The sequence below is a fragment of the Typopeltis vanoorti genome, chromosome 26 (assembly GCF_054136105.1).
Source record: "Typopeltis vanoorti isolate ZY-2024b chromosome 26, IOZ_Tvanoo_1.0, whole genome shotgun sequence".
Classification (NCBI taxonomy): domain Eukaryota; kingdom Metazoa; phylum Arthropoda; class Arachnida; order Uropygi; family Thelyphonidae; genus Typopeltis; species Typopeltis vanoorti.
In genome coordinates, this window is record NC_143574.1 from 4,391,570 (window position 1) to 4,413,312 (window position 21,743).

Below are 21,743 nucleotides of genomic sequence, written 5' to 3' on the forward strand. Positions count from 1 at the left end.
AATTAAAAGTTATTTATAACATGGTTGTAGAGTCCATAATTTGTCTAAAATGAATTGGGAACCACTGCTCTAGATAACAAGAGGCAAAATCAATCTGGATCACAATCTGTGTTAATTTCTTCTCTCATGGAGCAAGTAATACAGTTGTTATCACCCATTTGGCTGGCATTATAAAAATGCCAAGCAGGATGAATGCTGTGATTTCTATGCCTCATTTCCTTGTATGTTTTGACCCCAATATAAAACAACTTTTCTTACCAGTATGGAAACATTTATGCACTATTCAATAAACATAATGGCTGGCTGGAGAGCAAATACCCTAATCACTCGGCCAGCCAGGTCGGATGGCCAAGTGGTTAGCGTATCTGCTCTCCAGCCAAAAGGCTGTGGGTTCAAATCCTGCCATGGGCATGGATGTTCATGACTGTCTCTGAAAATATTAGTGGTGGTAATGGGAAGTAGATGGCGTTGGTAAAGTTGCTGTTTGTCAGTGGATTGAGTGATGGAGACAGTTGTAGAGTAGGTACCCTCCCTCGATTGGAGGCGTCAGGTAATAATAATACACGGATGTGCAAACTAAGTGGATATGGATGGATGCACAATTCCCATCTGGAAAAAAAGTGTTTGTGATCATGCCTTAATATCTTATATTATTCATATCTTAGCCAATATATTAACAATCCACAACAGAGATTTTAAATACTGATTAAGACTATTGCTGTATTAGAGGTTACATGAATTTGCTTCTCTGGAGATATAAAATATGATATAGCTTTCATGATGTTTTTTTTTTTTTTACATCAGAGGTCAGGCCAATAGAATAACGTTTGAAAATTAGTGTTACTCTGGCATACTGTTTGAATTGTAACGTAGCTTTTCTGCAGATGATGATTTTAACAGGAAGGTTGAAACATCGGGAAACAGAACTATTGCTAGAGTATATTCCAACTCCAGGCAAGCACTATTTTGCTGTCTCCCTAAATTCAAGAAATATGCAAAATAAAAATGGTATTTTAAATGGTGTTTAAGATATGATTTTGCCATTCTTGAAAACATCCTTGAAACCAAACTTCACTTTAAAATAAATAAATAAATAAATAAATAAAAAATAATCAATACAAAAACATCACTCCCTAAAGAAAAACTTCCAAAAAAATAGTACAATCAGTATCAGGAAAAACTGGGAGCAGAAAAAAAAAAAAGAAAAAAGAAAAAAAATGGAAAAAACACAAAACTATTACCACAAACAATATTAAAAAGAAAAAACAAAATGCATTCATCATAAAAATTAAACATAGATAATAAATCCCATCTGGATTTATTCTGGAATGATAAGAAAAAAAAAAAAAATCAAAAAAATAAGCATGTTTATAAACTTCTGTAAACAACGAAAATCAACATAATACTCAAAAATATTAATACAAATGAGATGTTGAAGAAGGTCCAAAGGCGATCTGAACTCTGAAGTGTCGAGTATGAGGAAAGATTGAGAAGATGTAATTTGCAGTCTGGTGGACAGGAGGAAGAGGGGGGAGATATGATAGAGACCTATAAGTTGGTAAGGGGTTGTTAAAGGATCAATGCTGGAGGAGTTCTACAGAAAATAGTGGGAGATCAGGGGAGAACCAGAGATCATCCCTGGAAACTGTATAAAGAGGATGTGAGTAGGGGAGCGAGGAGCAGGTTTTTTTCATGCAGAGTTGTGAATGATTGGAATGCCTTGCCTGAGAGTGTGGTGTCTGCAAGGAGTTTGAATGTCTTCAAGGCACAGTATGATGAGCTGTGCGTATGTGTGTGTGATAAAAGGACCTCCCAGATGAGTCTTTGACTCAATGAGGTCTTGGGATAATAATAATACTCTCATGACTTATTTAGATCATGCAGTTTGTTAATTTTTCAGTTATTGGAGAGCAAAAGCTTTCATATAGCAATATCAAATAAATTTAAGCAAAGTGATATTGGGCTTCTGGCAGCCTCTGTATTGTTTAGCCATTAATTTTACTTTTACGACTGATAGGTTGTACCAGTTGGAACTATAAATGAGAAAGGAAGGGGGAAAGAACTTGTCATCTCAATAATAAAACAAACCAACTGACCCTCAAAGGTGAAGAGCACTTATAAAGGTTCCTCATATCCTAGTAGTATTCGAACTTTGGTTTTTCTGATCTAATGGTATACTGTCACTACCATCTTGCTATAGAGGCACTTCCTTCAAGGCATTATTAATCATAATTATTAAACAATTACTGTTTGTCTATTGTTTTTGTAACTTACGTTTTTTTTTTTTTGTCTTTATCAATGAGATATTTAAAAGACTAATTAAAATTGAGCAACTTCTTAGGCAGAAGCAGCTGAGTTTTTCCCTTCTGAAAAGAAAATTGGACTGAGTACACATAATTATGACACACTGACAGCTGAGATTGGAGAGTTACTGCAAGCAGGATGACAGTTTGTGGTGTTTTTCTCATGAATCTAGAGATGCCACAAGGTCTAGAGATAAGATATTCAAACTTTACAACTCATTAATAGTATTCCTATCTTAATTTGCAGGTCTTCATATATTATTGTTATTATGGCACTCCTCCATGGAACACCAGGATTCACTGTAAGAGGCACTTATGCTTTTTAAGTTCCTTTTATTAGGAGCCTTAATTCTATGAGTTTTCATTGTATGAACAGTTTCTTTAAGTACCTTGAAAACTTTCACCCACGTTTTCGATTTTTTGTAATCATAGTATACTTCATTTTTAATTATGAACTGAAGGGGATGTTTGGTTATGCTTATGCTATCATTATGACAGAGAAATTGTTAACCTGTTCTTTGAAAACAGTTCAATAACATAACGCATCAACCTGCTAATTTTGAAGTTTATAAAAGCGACAATTTTGTAATTTGACTAACATGTTCTTTTGATGATTTCTTATAAAGAACACAAAACGTCTGCAGTCCACAAAACTTCATATACGTTCTTGTTCAGGGATGGATTTAAGACTTGTAGAAGTCTCCTACTAATAATACCAGGTCCAACTGCACTTTTGGTGAATTTAAATTAGTGTAGCATTTGAAGTATCAGAGAAACTTCATCTTCGACAACTCAACAAATGTCACAAGCTAAAATTCACTATATATATCGTAGTAAAATGTTCAAAGTTTCCTATTGCCGAAGATAAGGAAACTACAGCAATTCGTTCCATGAAATTTCCTGCTATAGCAACGATGGCATTAATAGCGATGCATACTGTATCTACCAATTATATAGCAACGATGGCATTAATAGCGATGCATACTGTATCTATCAATTATATAGCAACGATGGCATTAATAGCGATGCATACTGTATCTATCAATTACATATCTACTCGCAATTCATGCCTTATACTTGGAATACAAAGTCTGCATAAACTTACCTAGTAAATAAACTTCTTACAGCCATGTGTAGAGAACTACCAGACGCCATTTTGCAGCTACGCATGTGACCCCTAAGAAATACTAAACACGAAGAAAAACTTTTACCTCTTCGTTATCGTTTAAACTGCAGGCATGGGTAACTTTTCCTAGTTTGGGGGCCAAATTATCATTCTGTCTCCTAGTCAAGGGCCGGACCAAATTATTAAATAAAATAAATTAATATTAAATGAATTAAAACAAGTTTCTACTTCATATTTCATTTATTTATAATATAATGCTTTGGTATAAAGCTCTACATAAATTTTATAATATAATGAACGACACAACAATTTAATGTGAAGATTGGCCTTGTACTTCAACTACGAGATTATCAATATTGACGTTAATATTACTTAAGGATAATCGCATAGAATTTTCGAGGTTTTCGTCCGTTATTCTTGTCCAAATTTTTGATTTATTGTATTTCATCCTCGAAAAAAACTGTTCACACATATATGTGCTGCCGTAAGGACAAATGATTTTTCTTGAAAAGGCGCGTAAATTTGTATATTTTTCTTCCACCAAATAAAATTTATAAAAATCCGTCAAAGCAATGCTGTTGATTTTAGCACTGAATCCGCCTGAAGCTCCATAAGGTCCATCTGTAAGTTTTCTGGGACATTATTTGCATCAGCATTCATCGGACGAGCAAATATAGTGAATGTGGAGTCTTTGTTTTTGAAGTCGGCAAACATTGTATCAAATTGCTCTATTAATGCCCTCAGTTCATCTTCATAACAATTATAAGGGATATTTTTATGAGTTGCTAGAGTAGGAAAATGATAACTATTTTTAGCTCTTATCTGACTTTCCAACAATCTTAGTTTATTACAAAAAGCTTTGACATGTCCATGCACCAGTTGTCCTTGTTTTTGCAATTTAAGATTCAGTTCGTTTAGTATGCGGTGACATCTACAAGGAATGCTACACACCCACTCATCATCTTTTACTTGGTTAATTGTGTTTCCTTCTATGTCCATAAAATTTGCAATGTCTTCTCTCAGATCATAAAATCGTTTTAACATTTTACCTTTACTCAACCACCTCACTTCACAATAATAAGAGACACATCTTCATAATCCGAAAATAGGTCTGCCAAATACTCCTTAAGTTGGCGGTGATTAAGTGCACGCGACTTAATGAAGTTAATACTGGCTACTACAACTTCCATAACATTTGTGAATTTAATCGATTTTGCACAAAGGTTTTGTTGGTGGATAATGCAGTGAAAATTTGTTAAATTTTCCGGATGGATCTCTAGTTCTATTGCTCTTTCATGAACTATTCCAATAAATCCCTTCTGTGCAACAATCATTGCAGGGGCTCCATCAGTGAATATGCCAGATAGTGAACTCCATTTAAGCCCAAATCTCTCGAAGACTGTGTTGACTGTTTCAAATATATCTTCACCGATAGTGTTTCTTTTAACGGCCGAAGCGCCAATAATTCTTCTGTGATGTTGAAATCTGCATCAACTCCTCGAATAAATATTGCTAGTTGTGCTGTATCGGAGGCATCGGTGCTGTCATCCAAAGCAATTGAAAATGCTTCCAATCTAGCAATCTTCTCTTTTAAACTTTTTTGATATCATCAGCCATAATTTCTATCCGTCGGACAAGAGTACGTCTCGACAAACGAATATTTTCGAAGTCTTTTTCTTTTCAGGACATATTATACTTGCAACATCCAACAGACATTCTTTGATAAATTCTCTTTCACCAAATGACTTAGAATGCTTAGTGATTTTTTCGCTTACCACAAAGCTGGCTTTGACAATGCTGTGGTGCTGCATTCTTTGCTTGTTGAACATTTGCTGCTGGGTATCCAAGTTCTTCTTCAACTTCTGTATTTCATCTGTTCGTAGTTGTCCATCAATTTTTGGGGGATCCGCATGTCTCGAAGTAAAGTGTCTCTTCAAGTTGTATTCTTTATTGACGGATACGGATTCGTTGCACAGCAAACATACTGGCGAACCTTTATTCAGAATAAAATAATAATCCTCCGTCCAGTTATCTTGAAATTGACGATTCTCTGCATCTACTTTTCTTTTTTTTTCTGCAATAACCCTTGACATTGTCCCAAATTTATCAGCGATATTCAGAACTGTCAAACAAAACTGTCTTCTACACCACAGGTACTGAACAGAACACAACATCAACGCAAGCACCAAACAGAACATAACATCAATGCAGGCACTGAAGAAAGCACAACACCAACGCAAGTACTGAACTAACACGTTGCAACACATTTACACACGCCACTAATCAAAGTGAGAAAGAGACTTTGGTTGGAGAAAACATAGTGTGTTTCGCACAAGTCATATGACGTCAGCTTAATGTGAGTTAGTAGAACACACCATGTTTTCTCCCACCATGAATCAGACAAACTTGGCTGAAATAGATTAGGGCCAGATCAAAAGAAGTAGAGGGCCGGATCCAGCCTGCAGGCCGGAGTTTGCCCATATGTGGTTTAAAGGGTATCTTTAAATCATGAAAACTTTGTAAATTCATCGTTTGATGTCTGTATACTCACAATATATATATATATATATATATATATATATACACATCTCATCCAAGATAAAAAATAAATAAATAAATAAAAATAAAAGTATGTATCATATAGTGGTGTATTTAGGTATTCCACACCCCTAGGCTGCAGAATATGCCACCCCCCCCATATTTATTGAACATGTTGATTTACATGCGTAATCTATTTATATTGTAAATTCGTAATATAAATATAATTACAAAAATGAGAGTCCGGAAATTTCCACCGCCCCTCAAAATTTGCAGCTCTAGGCCTGAGCCTATTAAAAAAAAAAATTATTATTATTATTTGTTGTTAATTTTGAAATATGAATGTAATAGATAAAATGTAGAAAAAATAAAACTAGTATATACAGGGTGTTCGGGATAAATTTGACAGTTTCGTAAGGAAAAAGAAAATCTTCTTTGTATCTATTAAATTTAATGAATTGACAAAAAAACATTACAGGCAGAGTTAATTACAATACTATCAACAAGATTTACTCAAAATAACCACCATTAGCATCGATCACAGCTTCAATTCTGCTTCGGAACCTCGAACAAGCTGATGCTACAGTCTCTCTGGGAAGGGCCGCAAAAACTGTTTTAATTTTATCCATTAACTGGGCTTTTGTATTACTGGAAGTGCGATTGGTGTCTTTTTCAACTGCGCCCCATACAAAATAATCCATGGGGTTAAGGTCTGGGGAGTTTGGAGGCCAAACATTTGGACTGGTGAAGTCGTAGAAATTTTCAGACAACCATTTTTGACTTTTCCCAGAGGTGTGGCAAGGGGCCGAATCCTGCTGCCATACATACGGCCTACCATTGGCTACCCTTGTTATCCAGGGCTTGACTACAGTTAGCAACTCCACGAACAAAGCCCGAATTCCAATGCCAGGGTTCTTCAACACCTGTTCCTGCAGATTTGCGAGGAATTCTGCTGTACGAACGCAATCAGATTGTCTGCTAGGGATCTTTCTTCTTGCTACATCCTCGTAGTCACCATTGCAAGTCTCTAGTTCATGCCTGATTGTTTTTACTGTATTCAGGGAGCATTGGGCAGCAGTCGTAATATCCTAATTTTGATGGCGGGCACGAATCATCATGATACAAGTTATTCTCTTCCATGATTCAGGTGGGTTCCAGCTATCCATCCTTTCTGACATCTTGTATATGAATGAAGAAGGGTCCAAACTTTTAAATGAAGAGAAGTGTGTGTTAATACATGTAACTTACGGAAAAATATAATTAATTATAAATATGTCAAATTTATCCCGAACACCCTGTATATATATTTATACAAATTTAATCAATAACCAATATTGTCAAAATGAAAGAGATTACTTTAGCATATTATATTAATCATTGTAAATATGTATGTGAAAAAAACGTAAAAATACAGTTCTATTATTAATAAAAAAATATTATTAATATTATTTTCAATTTAAAAATGGCATTGTGAAAAAGTGAAATGAATCCATTCAGCATTCCCTGGTGACTGAAACAGAAACTATGAATATAATTTGAGAATTAATTGAACTGCAGATGAAAATATAAATGTAAATGACAAAATGCTGGAAAAATTATGTATATTTATCTAAAAAATATTATTCCACAACCAATATCGTTAATATGAAAAGTATCTCTCTCTTAACACACAAAATGAATAATTGTAAATATGTATGGAAAAATGGAAAATGCATTGTTAGTTATTATTATTTATGTATTTAAATAATATATTCACTTAACATTAAATATTGAATATATGTAGTGAACAAAAATGTAATAGTAATACTTCAATTGTATATTTGTAAATATTTTGTATATATGAAGAGGATAATAAACTTTGTCCAAAAAAAATTATTAATTGCCGGGAGTCGTGCTGGTCTCTTGTAATCCAGTGCTAGGAGGATTGGGCTGGTGAATGGTTTGAGAACTGGAGTTCTGTTTCGCAATGTTCCTATGTCGATCGGATGTCCGCACTAAGCACGGCGTGTTCGTATGGTGACTTAGAGGGAGCTCAGAGCCACCAGGTTGACTAACGAGAAGCGAATCGGCTCAGGGAGGAAACTATAAAAATTGTAGTACTAAATTTATACAGACATCAAGGGATGAATACAATTTACTTTTGATATCTACAATTACGCGAGGTGTTCAAGTTACCTTTAGCGTTCAGACACTTATTATTGGGACGAACTACTGCTTAGGCAACGTTGGCCAAAATGTCCATTGGGATTACTGCGCATGCCGTTTCAATTTCTTTCCGAAGGGCCACCAGTGTAGCTGGTTTTCTACGATACACTACATCCTTTAGAGGCACCTCTTCGTCCTATCAATTGTCCCTGCAAACTCTCATTGAGGTAAACTGTCACGTCTCGGTGGCAGTGTGGTGGTACACTATCTTGGTGGAAGAGAAATTGATGAGTTCCATAAAGTGCATGAATGGCAGGTAAAATGGATGATTAGCATGTCTAGGTACACTTGACAAGTAACAGTACCTTCAAAGAAGTATGATCCAATTAAACCACTAGATGACATTCCACAGCAGACATTGAGCCCTGGTAAATTGATTTCTTTGTCCACATGAACGCACGGATTTCCGGAGCCCAGCAAACACAATTATGCCGATTCGCTGTTCCATTAAGCTTGAATTGTGCTTCCTCACAAATTCCTCATCCTCATCTACCATGTGTTGAAACGACTCACATTAATGCATTCTCTGATCAGGATCGTCTTCATTCGTTGACCATATGCTTGCACTGCTAACACCAGTCTCACGTGCACATTGTGTGGTAGACTTCTGTGGCGAGTGTAGAAACTGTTTCGACACCATAGTCGAGGAAGCAGGACTTGTTGCTGTGCGAGGCCTCGCAGATCTTCCCTTCTGCACATCGCACACGGTACATGGGTCTCAAACTTATCAGGAATGCGTGCAATTGTCAGGCTTGTTAGAGGTTGTGTTGCAAACTCACGTCTCCATTGTCATTGAACTTCAACAACATTCTCAAATTGAAAGAGAAGCTGAGCAGTATTGTAGAGGACAAACTACTAGAAGAACAAAATGGCTTCCGAAAAGGCCTATCCTGCATAGATCCAATTTTTACTTTAAAATTATTAATAGAAACGAGAAGAGAATTTCAAAAAGAAACACACTTGGCCTTTATTGATTATGAAAACGTCTTTGACAAAATTAGTAGACAAAAATTGTTTAAAATAGTAACCGATTTAAATATACCAAACCAACTTTTACAGTCCATTCAAGAAATATATACAGGAAATAAAATATCAGTTAAATTTGAACATGTCTCAGAATGGAAAATTATATCAAGAGGAGTAGGACAAGGATGTACCCGCTCACCTCTGCTTTTCAATATATATATATATAAATGAAATATTAACAATCTGGAAACAGCATAACCCATTTGGTATACAAATGACCCCGCAAATGAAGATAGAAAAACTGCTATTTGCAGATGATCAAATAGTATTAGCTACATCAGAAGATGATTTAAAAAGATCATTAAAATCATTAAATGATATCTCAAAGCAATATAACATGACATTATCTAAAGAAAAAACAAAAATAATGGCATTCAAAGGAGAAAATACAATAAGAAGTAGAAGAGTGATAGATAATAAAATATTAGAACAAGCAAACACTTTCATATACTTGGGATGTGATTTATACGAAGAAGAAAAAGACATAGACACCAAAATATCAAACTTTGTTAAAGTGAATGGCATAATAAATAATATATTTAAGCCATCCCTAGTGCAATAACACACTAGAATCGGACTATATAATGTCTTGTCAAAACCAACTCTACTATACGGAAGCGAAACATGGACCATGAAAAAGAAAGATGAAAAACGAATTCAAACAGCAATGAAATTTCTCAGAAAAACAGCTGGATATACCAAGTGGAACCATAAAACCAATGAAGAAATTTTACCATCCCTGAATATAAACCAATTAATCACTACATAAGACGGTATAAACAAAAATGGATAGAATATTTAAATCGAATGGACAACAGCAGACACCAAAAATATTATGCAGATATAAAATAAGTGATAAAGAAGAATAGGAAGACCAAGAAAGAGATGGCATGAGACCGAAACAGGGAACCTGGCCTAAAATTCATGTTAGGAAGATGAAGATATATATGTGTTTGATTTGTACAGCAAAGCATTCATATTCAGAAGGTATTTCTACAATTCATAGGCCTTTGGGTAGGGATCTACAATCACCAGCCTTTTACTTAAGGCTGAAGAAGAAAATCAAGCTTGGATGAATATTATATTATATATATATATATATATATATATATATATGCCTTTGCCTTTAATACAAAACATCATGCATCCCCTTCTTGGAGATGTGTTTTGGCATTAAGGGTAAATATTAAGATTAGTGATCAGAGCTTATGCCACCTTTACCACGAGTTGCCTTGGTCTTGCACTACCTGTAGGATCAGCTAGACTTGCATCACTTGCAGGCGCAAACTTGACTTGTTTGTCTGTTTGCTTACTTGGGAAATGGAGTAAAACCAGATTTAAAATTGCTTGGTATTTTTAACATATATAGTTACCTTCAACAAAACTGCATATTATTTCGATATTTCCTACTCAGTTTCACTAGAAGCTAGTGAAACTGAGTAGGAAATGACCATTCTAGAACATGACCATTACTCAGTTTCACTATGTAATGGTCATGTTCCTGTACAAGCATTTGTTACTTTTTCTATAAATGTTATTCTGTTAAAGTAAAGCACTAAAAAAGTGGAAATAGTCACTACAGTCTGCACATGTGAAGGTTTTTGATCTGTATGATTTCTTACATGTTAAAAATATCAAGCAATTTTATAAGCTAGGTTTTAATCCTTTTTCCCAAGTAAGCAAACAGACAAGTAAGCCAAGTTTGCGCCTCCACATAGTGCAAGTCTGAGGCAACTCGTGATAGTCTCTTCCTTAGACTTGCACTACGTGTAGGCGCAAATTTGACTTACTTGTCTGTTTGCTTACTTGGGAAAAAGGATTAAAACCTAGCTTATAAAATTGCTTGGTATCTTAAACATAGTATACACCCAAGGTAAAAAACTTTATATATATATATATATATATATATATATATATATATATATATATATATATATATCAGAAGACATTGTGTGAGATCCATTATTCACACACTAGATCTTATTCATACAATACTTATCATACCTCTCCTTAAAAGTCATTCAATGATAAACCACTCACAACCACATTTATCAACTCATTTATCCACATTACAAGAAATACGTCCAGTCCTAATACCTTAGCTAACCACACTTATACACAATTTTATTCAGTGATCCTTGTAAACTCCCTTTAATAACTTACATTCTTCTATCATGTCGCTTATTTTTCGCCTATCAGCTAGTTTTTGCAGCCCAAAAATCTTCAATCTATTCTCACAGGAAGCATTGCATACACCTGTTGTAATCTTTGTCATCGTCCCTGGATCCTCTCCGCCACTTCTTCATCCAAACGGAATCTGGATCCAGATCTGAACGCATTAGTCTAGGTCAGGGCTGTACTCGGGCACCGTTCGCCTTTTCCCGAGGGGGGGGGGGACAAGAAGCTAGAGTGATTCGGGGGGGTCCCTTCCTCATTATTTGGACCCGAAATTTTCGGGTCACCCAGCTAAAGCCTGAAGCCTGGTGCGCTTGTGCATAAATATGCCTTGGTCCACATGTGGCCTTGTAACAGCCTTATATAGGGAAACAATAACTAGTAACTACCCCCTCTCTCTCTCTCTCTCTCTGCTTTGGCTGCCTGTGCAATATGACCTTTATATTTCAAACCCCCTGTCTACAGTCACACCCAAGTACCCAGTCTCATCAGTTTACTGCAGTTCAGGGTTCCATCGATATCCAACACAACTTGTGATCCCTTCTTTTCCAGACTGCATCAGATTAAATATGGCGAGAATAAATTGGAAGTCATTTGCATTTACTAGTCCATTTACATTATCTGATAAGCTATCTTCATCACCTTAACTGACCATCATTCTTCTCAGTTTTATATCATCATCAACAAAGAACTGAATATTTCCAGCCAAATCATTTCCTATATCATTGATGTACAAATTTAAAGAACAGAGGACTAAGTACTGAGCCCTGTGGTTCACTAATGGTCAGATTCAAATCTCCATTAACCACTCTTTGTTATCTGTTCATTGACCATTCTGTAATCCAAATCACCAGTTTCATATGAATCCACATTTGTTCCAATTTATGCGGCAGAGTTCCGTGCGGAATCATGACAAATTGCTCTTCAAAATCTAGTAATATCACTGAGTAGCTGTTTCCCTTATCCAACTCCATTGTCACTCTATTATAAAAAGTCAGCAAATTACTAAGGTAAGACCAACCCTAACGAAGAACTCTTTAGGATTTCTTTTGGTCTTATCAGCTTGCTATCTCTCATAATTAATTTTGGCCATCCTTACCATACACTTCAGCTTACTTGTTTGTGCTTTCTATTGTGCATGGACATGTTAATCACATTTTTCTTTATTATTATTATTATTTAAAAAATCAACTAATGCCTTTTTATGCTCGTATAGGGAGTAGGCGAGATTGATTTAGTTTTATCCAACTTTTGGAGACTGGGTGGTTAGTTCAGTCTCCACTTGTAAACAATCAGCGGTAGCTGGCCCAAGGCTATCATTAATTTAATCAGCACGCAGTGAAGAGACGGCTAACAAGTGCCGCCATCTCGTGGTCCCTAGCCCTAATACAATATTTTAATGTCTGAAAACAGAATGTGTTCGATGGTCGATTTTCTGGAATTTACGGGACTGAAAACCCACTTTTCCTGTGAGAGATAGACTAACTCTAGAGCTGGTCAAAGAAAGCTCAGAAAATGTTCCTCTAGTCAGCGACTAGATTTGAACACAAGACTTCTTTCGTCCTCCTTCAGTCAAGAGTTGTGGAGTGCAAACGCCAATTCCACTGAGCTACACAGGCGCTTCTTCTTCTTCTTCTTCTTCTTCTTCTTCTTCTTCTTCTTCTTCTTCTTCTTCTTCTTCTTCTTCTTCTTCTTCTTCTTCTTCTTCTTATTATTATTATTATTATTATTATTATTATTATTATTATTTAAGAGCTTGTGTAGCTCAGTGGAAGTGGTGTTTGTGCTCCTCAACGCTAAACCTCCCGAAGATAGACTTAAGTTCAAGTCTAGTCATCCACTAGAAGAATTTTTTCTAAGCCCTTGTTTCGATCGGTTCCCAAGTTAGTCGATCTCTGACACGGACCAGCGGGCTTTCTGTCCCGTAAACCGAAGAAAATCGACTGTAGAACCCACACTATTTCAGTCATTAAAAGTATCGCCTTAGGGTTGGGCCCACGAGATGGCGGAACTTGTTGAGCTGTCTCTTCACTGCAGGCTGCTTATATTAGTGATAGCTTTGGGCCAGGTATCTCTGAATGGCTACCAGTGGAGATTGAAGTGCCCACTAAGTCTCTAAAAGTTAGATAGGGCTAAAACGGCCTCCTCTACTCCCTATAGGGGAATTAGTTGATTTTTTAGAGCCGATTTTTGTAAGCGTTTCTTGGGACATGCCATCAAACGATAACAGCCAGTTTATGTTTTATTTGATGGCATTCATTCTCTGGTAATTTCATGCGCAACAGTAGCACTGGTGATGTGAATGGAAACATGTAGGTACATGTAGAATTATCATATCTGTACAAGAATTCTTAAATGAAATTATGGCTTAACCAATTTTACATCATGTTTTCCTAGTCATATATAGAACTGTAAGTATAAGAAATAAGCGATTCCTTTAAAATTCCCTATAATTTTCGGAAAAGCATAAAACCACATTTCACGTAATTAAAATCTTGACGAAGAACCTAAAAAGTGTGGAAAGGTCGCATTCCCCTGAATGTTACAAAATAAAACTTTAAGTTTATATTAAAATTCCAATAATTAGCATTCTGCAAGAAGTTTGTTGTACAATAAATCATTGAGACCTAAAAATAAACTACAGTCGTTTTCAAGCTTTTTTTACTTATTGGTGGATCGGTCTTGTTATCAAAAAAAAAAAAAAAAAAAAAAAAAAAAAAAATCAGCTAACGCCTTTTTATTCCCGTATATACAGGAAGTATGTGAGGCAGTTTTTAGCCCTATCTAACTTTTTGGAGACTGAGTGGGCAGTTCAATCTCCACTGGTACCCAATCAGAGATAGCTGGCCCATGGCTATCACAAATTAAGCGGCAAGCAGTGAAATTAAGCCACAAACAGAAAAATATCAGAAGAGAGAGACAGCTCTACAGGTGTCGCCATCTCGTGGTCCCTAACCCTAACACTCGTATTTAATGTCTGAAATAATGTGGGTTCTACGGTCGATTTTCTTGAGTTTACAGGAAAAAACACGAGTTTCCGGGAGAAAAAAATCCGCTTGCCCGTGCCAGAGATCGACTAACTCGGGAACCGGTAGAAAAAAAGACTTAGAAAAATTTCCTCTAGTCGCCGACTAGACTCGAAACGAAGTCTTCCTTCGTACGGCCAAGCACCGTGGTGTGAAACCGTGACATCCACTGAGCTACAAAGTCTTGTTATCATAATGGCTTATACTTGTCTCGGACATTGGTCAATAAGTTGCTGAACATTTTAAAGGTAAATCGTTAACTTTGAATTTGCGAAAGTTAATCAGATTTCACACTGGGCCATGCTGAAAATTAGGAAAGATCTTAAAGACGTACGCATGCGCGCGCGCACACACACAACCACACACACACGCACACACACGCGCGCACACATTCCACAAACAGAAAAATATTAGCCCTTGCAAAATTATTGCCAGCCAAATTATTTAGAAATCCGGGCAAGTTAAATAGCTCGAAAGTTGTAACCTTACTAAGAGGTAGCCTGAAAATCGTTAATTTTTGAGCTACGGCTGAAATAAGCTAAGAGACTGGTGTATTATATTTGTTAATTGGGTGCATTTTTCGTGTGGGTTTACCTGTTTTTCAAAACACGTTTCCAGAAGGAAACATCCTACTACCAAAATATGCCCATGGATTTGAAACCAGATAATGCCTAATGATGATAGTTTTACCTACATTGAACCAAAAATAATCTAGAACGAATCAACAATTTAGTAGAATATGAGTTTACAACCAAGGGCGAATGCTGGTCTTGAAATTCTAGCTCTTGACTTCAATCGCACCTCTCACTCCCTGAATGATAACAAGAGCAAGAATTTCAAGACCAATAATGAATTACTCACCATTTAAAACTATATACAGGTAACCCTCGTATAACGCTGATGTTAGATTCCGCAGAAATGCCGTGTTATGCAAGACATAGATCATATAGAAAAAGTAGGGTTATGTTCCGAAATAATTTTTTTTTTTTTTAATATTTTAAATTATATAAACAACAATGACATATCTAACAAAAATATATTTCTATTTAATTTAGGTAATTCATGTAAGTTAAGATAACATTAACTATGAAACAAATGCATAGTATAAACTTATAAAAATTACAAATTGTACGTAAATTCATTGCACATAATGCATAAATGTTTTAGGCAAAATAAAAAAGTTCATATTTTAATCTTTCAAGATACACAATGCAAAGCTCAATTATTGCCGCGCGCAAGCTTAAGACGTCTTCTGTCTACAAAAATAAAAGCCTAAATGGAACGCTTATAAATGCGTGCATTTATTAACAAATAAATATTTCTTCTTTTTCAATTAATGAGCTTGCGCAGCAAGCATGGAGAATTCGCCACTGTTTACAAACTTTCATAGGTGCGAGGCAGATTAAAAAAAAAAAAAGAAAAGAAAAGAGAGAGATTTTGTTCTTTGTTTAACTTCGGAACTTTCTTTGACTGGGACTTCTTTTCAAACTTTTCTTGATTTCAATAAGTCCACTATTCTTTATGTAAACGCTAAATACGATTATACTTAAATAAACCCATTTAGTTCTACTTTCGAAAAGAATCTGATATCTGAAAAAAAAGTTTATAATTGGCAGACTGCTCATATGAATACAAGGCATAATATTTTATTACTGAAATAACGAGCCAAGAGGCTTCACATCGGCGATACAAAATTATACAAATTAAGTGGATATTGAACCCAACATTATTGAACGCAACATTGAACCCAACAATCTTGAAGAATATCAGTGAATTTATTTCATACAACAGATATAGAGGCATTCGCTGATCGGTACTGTTGGTTGATTCTTCGAGTTGTAACTCGAGGAGGTTTTAGAGTAAAGTATTTAAAAAGGAAACCAGATAAGTATACGATAGAATGCTCGGTCATATGAATTTTATGATATGTTTAGACAGTACAAAACAGAATGCCAAATGAATCTCTCCTTATCTTAATGGTATACAGGGGCGAACTCTCCATCCTTGCTGCGCAAGCTCATTACTTGAGAAAGAAGTAACAGTTATTTGTTAATAAATGCATGCATTTATAAGCATTCCATTTAGGCTTTTATTTTTGTAGACAGAAGACGTCTTAAGCTTGTGTGGCAATAATTGGTCTTTGCGTTGTGTATCGAAGGCCGATTGCTCGTCTAGTCAAAGCTACCTTGGCTTGCTCGGTTGTGAAAGCTTCCATGTCCTCGCAGCAGCACTGTGATTTTATGCACGCATAGCCATTTCACGTCCTCTCACTCTGTTGCTTAAACACAGGCCATACACAGTCAAAGTAGCTCTACCCGATGAGCTTCAGCCAGCCTTTAGAAGTGTGCGTGTTGCTTGGGAAAATTAAGCTACAACCAACTTTTTATGAAGATGTTATTGAGCAGTTCATAAAGAAGACCCGTAGGGTAGAATTTGTATTCAAGTAGCTAAATTGAAAAAGATAGAATATCATTTGTAAAATAAATGTTATATTTGTATGATTGTGCAGTGGTATGAATACTGAATTCTTCTAGCTTCTAGGCCATGAGAATTTCGATTTGGAACCTCCAGTTAGTCATGATGACGTTTGAATAACAGTTAAAGATAACAACAACAGACATCAAGTACAAATGGAATTCCTGCACCTTAATTAACTCTGCTGGAATTGCATTTGCATCTGGAACATTATGATTCATAAATCCTCTTGCTCTTAATACAGTTCATTCCTGTCCTTGATGACATTCAAATTGGGTTTAAAATAGTGCTTTAGGACACGAAATAAAGGAAATATCCTTTTATAATTGTGCCTCCTCTTTGGAACTCTGTTCCTTCACATTTCTTAGCATAATAATTTTACTTGTCCTGCTTGATGACTTTTCTAATTTCTCTATCTGACAGATCCCGTATTGAAAATGATCTTCAGTGATCTCTTGGTCTTCTAATTGGACATAGATACCTCTTGATTGTTTCCAATATTATAACCTTGATTCCTTCCCAGAGCATTCCAGATGTGTTCTCGTGGGTAGTCTCCAAAAGAGCATACAATAATGTTGATGTATGAAGATGAAAAGGCAAACGGCTATTTTTTTCTGGCGAGGTTGATAAGTTAAGGGGATGAGGAGACGAGAGTAGTGGGGATGCAACGAGAAGAATGAGTGCTCTTTCTCATAGCAAACATAGAAAGTGTAAACAAGCACCAAATGAATAGTAAAAAAGTTATGAAAAAGAGAATGCGCGATCTGCTAAATGAAACAATTTCTTGTTAGCATGATGACGTAACGATAAATGCAAACGAGTTGACTGTGCTGATTGGAACTGTAACTTGCGAGGAAGTGTAAATGATATAACGTGTGATTGGTGAGTGTTGCTAGAATGAAGCGAAAGAGAGAGGTGTAAATCTGTTGCTAAGGTGTGATAGTACAGATCTGAGGATAAGAGCAATGATCGTAAATGGCATGATAGCTAGAATATGCAGGAAGAGAGGACTTCAGTTTGTTGATGTGTGGGATAAATGTGAAGGTAGCAGAGCGCTGTTTGCTACAGATGGTCAGTATTTGCGTGAGAGCGATAATGTTAACCTGGCTAATCAGGGAAACGAAATCTAGAGGGTAGGAACGGGGATGAAAGATGCTAAAATTGGTGTGAGGTAAGGGAAAAGGAAGACAAAATAGGGATGTAGGATGGCCTCAGTGGAACCAACAAAGTCAAACTAACTTCAATTATGGGACATATTTTCCCATAATGTAAAACACAGCTCCTAGGAGATGTATTACTGTTCTACATTATGAGAGAAGGTCACTACCCAGACCGGTTTCGACCTTTTTTGAGGTCTTACATTATGGGAAAATACTAAGAACAGTGATAGGAGCTTACTCCACCTTTACTACGAGTCTCCTTAGCATTGCACTACCAGGTGTTGGCTTACGCTTGGATTCGCCGATCCTAGTTTTCTATATTCGGCATGAAACTCTTAGATTACATTGCCTATCTTTGAGTTTCTTATTCGGCTAAGAAATAATGTGGTATTCAACATCCACTTAATTTTGAATAATTTTACTTCGCCGAAGTGAAGCCTGTTGGCTCTTATTTCAGTAAAAAGAATATATCATGTATAAGGAGAGCGAATTTCTTGATGCAGCATGTAGTTTAAGCAATACGTGGGACTAGAGTGTTATTTTAATAATATTATCTGATATTCTGGTGACATCTATCAATAATGAGTCCAAGAAAAGAAAGAAGTATCTTGTCATCTTGCTAGCAGAGTCCTTTTGCTCAATAATGATATTTAGTTAGTTCTAACCCATCAAACTGAAGCTACATCCTTAATGTAATGGAATATTGGAAATAATCGGTTACTTTATTTGTCTGCGTCAACTGGGAACGCTAGTGATCAACATTTCCAATGCAAACGTTACCTGCGAGCTATCAAGAAACAATATAATGCTCTTTTCCTTTTCCTAGAAGTTTCTTGATTCTCAATGCCATCCGTTTTCTATGAACTTTGAAGTATTATATTTCCATGTCTTTATTCGTCTGTTTCCGGTTATCAGCTTTCAGCATATGAGTTCATAGTTTTCTAATAAATTAGAAGTCTAACCCATTGAATTAAATTTTCAATAACATCCAAGTTTTTAGCTTCTACTGCATATTTAGTGTAGCACTCATTTGTCAAAGACGTAGTACTATTTCACCCAAATAGATGAAAATACCACCATTCAAATGTACACCATAAAAATTTGGTACATTCAAATGTGCTATAACATTTTCAAAATATATAGGGTTAATATTTGAATTGCCTTTAAGTTAATGAAAAAAACTTAAGGAAGTCTTACTTAGTTTAAAACTAAGATAAAATAGATTTGTCCACGCACAATGCATCACAGCGATAGATTTTGTAAAGAAGTCATTGATGTTTAACATAAAGAGATTTCAAAGACACAATAGACTCTCACTAAACAACAACAAAGCACAGGAATAATTTGTTAGAGTGCCGAGTTTTTTAGGGAGTGAATTTTTTTAGCATAATATTATACCTTGGAAAGTTTGGTTTTTATGTGATCTGGTTTATAGCCGTGTTCTCTACAGTGAGAGCCAATTGTATTTAGACAAGAAAGATGGAATGCCTGTGTGCTGTGGATATGTCCTTTGTTTCGCAGTTAATTAGCATAACAGTTGGCTAATTCAGTTGAGAGGAGGAGAAGGTTTAAAATATAGCTCAGAATTATTATAACATTAAGAAATTCAACTTGTCGAAAGCCTGTAGATGATTCTAGACATGCACAGTTTTATCAAGTGTTTTGCTACTGTATGTTAAATAATGGTACTGACATAAGGTATTTGCTAAAGGGTCTTCGTTTGTATTGCAACATAAAAGTTAGTATTGGTTAATTATTATTACTTATTATAAAAACAGAGTCTCTGAAATCAAAAGTAGTAACTGTTCATGATTAACTTTCCAATAGATTATTTTTTAGATAGATTTATGACAAAATAATTTTAAAATAATGATATGCTTTAAGAATTACTATTAGCATATATTTTCGTTCACTGTGTTTATGGGAAATGCACTTTTCGAAGATAAAAGATTATAACTATTTTTTGTTATATGTATGTTCATTAGTTAATGCTATTTCCAGAAGCTATACATCCTCTGTCCAAAAAGAAACCGAACGTTTCGAAAAAAGAAGAAACTAGTGGCGCCACCTGTTGTATATTTTGTTGTCGAAAGCGGCAACCTTCATTTGTGCTGTGTCAACTGTTTATGACATTTGTTTCATTAGAAGACGAGTTATAGTGCCAAGAGTGACTGTGTTTTGACGAACGGTCGGTGTTCACGATATTCATGCCGTACGCGACGCATTCTCGCTATCAATCCCTTCAGAACTTCGAGATAAAACCACCATTGACCATTTGGCCAGGCGGAACGAATTCGTTGAGGATAGAGCCCTTGGAATCGTAGAAACAAATTAGTATTGTCTTTACTTTTGACTTCTCCAAGCGACTTTTTTTCTGATGCCCCTCTTCTGGTGGTCTCCACTCAGCACTCTGGCGCTTTGTTTCGGGCTCATACTCCAAACACCACGTTTCCTCACCAGTAACGATCGTTTCAAGGAAGTCTGAGTCCTTACGAGCGGTTTTAATGAGGTCCTTGCAGTGTTCAATTCGATACATTTTTTGGTCGTTGGTCAACTTGTGGGGAACAAATCGCGAATTCAATTTACGAAGGCCCAAACTCTAGGTCAAAATGTTGTGCACAGTTGATTTTGGAATCCCAATTCATCGTCAATCAATCTCACGGACGATTTCGGGTTTTCGTTGATGAAATCACGCACTTTTTGGATGTTAACTTCGCTCAGTCCAGTTCTTGGATGGCCCGGCTTTTCGTGGTTCTCAAGCGTCTCACGGCCACTTTGAAATCGCTTTAACCACTCGTAAACTTGAGTACGGGATAAACATTCATCACCGTATGCTTTTTGAAGCATTTGATGCGTTTCGCTAAAATGTTTACCAAGTTTAACACAAAAGTCAATCGCAGCTCTCAGTTTGCAACTCATTTTCCGACCATTCGTCACAACACACTGTCACTCTTGGCACTATAACTCGGCTTCTAATGAAACAAATGCCATAAACAGTTGACACAACACTAATGAAGGTTGCCGCTTTCGACATCAAAAAGATACAACAGGTGATGCCACTAGTTTCTTCTATTTTCGAAAAGTTCGGTTTCTTTTTGGACAGAGGGTGTATATATTGCACTTCAGTGATGCAGTCGCGAAGACTTTACGATATTGTCTTTTCCATTGAAAACATATGGGAACGTTAGGAATTCCATTGAGAACGTTAAACACCTTTACAAAGACTTCCATTTTTTTCTCATGTAAATCCCACCTAAGAAAGGCTTATAGTAAATTAGAATCAGTATTGTGGTTTAGCTAAGGTGTAGAAATCCTGGACCTCTACACATGAAATAAAACATTATTTTTTTTTTTCTCGTGCCATTCAAACCGGTAATAAGCAGGAATGTGGTGGTCTTACATAAACCAAGCCAGGAAAATCATTTATTAAAATTATTTTATGCAGAATGAATTCCTGAAGTTATTCTAATCTATCTTTTATACGCACTCTAGCAGAATGAATAAATTCTGCTATTCTGGAATAACAGAAACGTACAAGAAAACTGTAGAATTTTCCATATAGAAAGTGTACTACTATGACTATTACTATTATTACGTGACACCTCCAAGGAGTTCAAGTACTCATCTACTCCACCACTTACAACTCAGGGTTCTGCTACTTAATTCTACAACTACACTATTACAGTCAACATGCAATGCCATCTACTGC

At 35.9% G+C, this 21,743-nt stretch overlaps 1 protein-coding gene across 1 annotated transcript in view; it reads right to left on the reverse strand.

Moving 5' to 3' along the window:
• LOC150092279 (mitochondrial-processing peptidase subunit alpha) overlaps positions 1–3,532 on the reverse strand; it is a 98,760-nt gene extending 95,228 nt beyond the window's left edge. Inside the window, exon 1 of the mRNA XM_090414945.1 lies at positions 3,409–3,532. Within this exon, the coding sequence (XP_090271071.1) occupies positions 3,409–3,473 (65 nt within the window). The 5' untranslated portion in view covers positions 3,474–3,532. The remainder of the gene's footprint in view (positions 1–3,408) is intronic.
• Between the last annotated feature and the right edge of the window lie 18,211 nt (positions 3,533–21,743).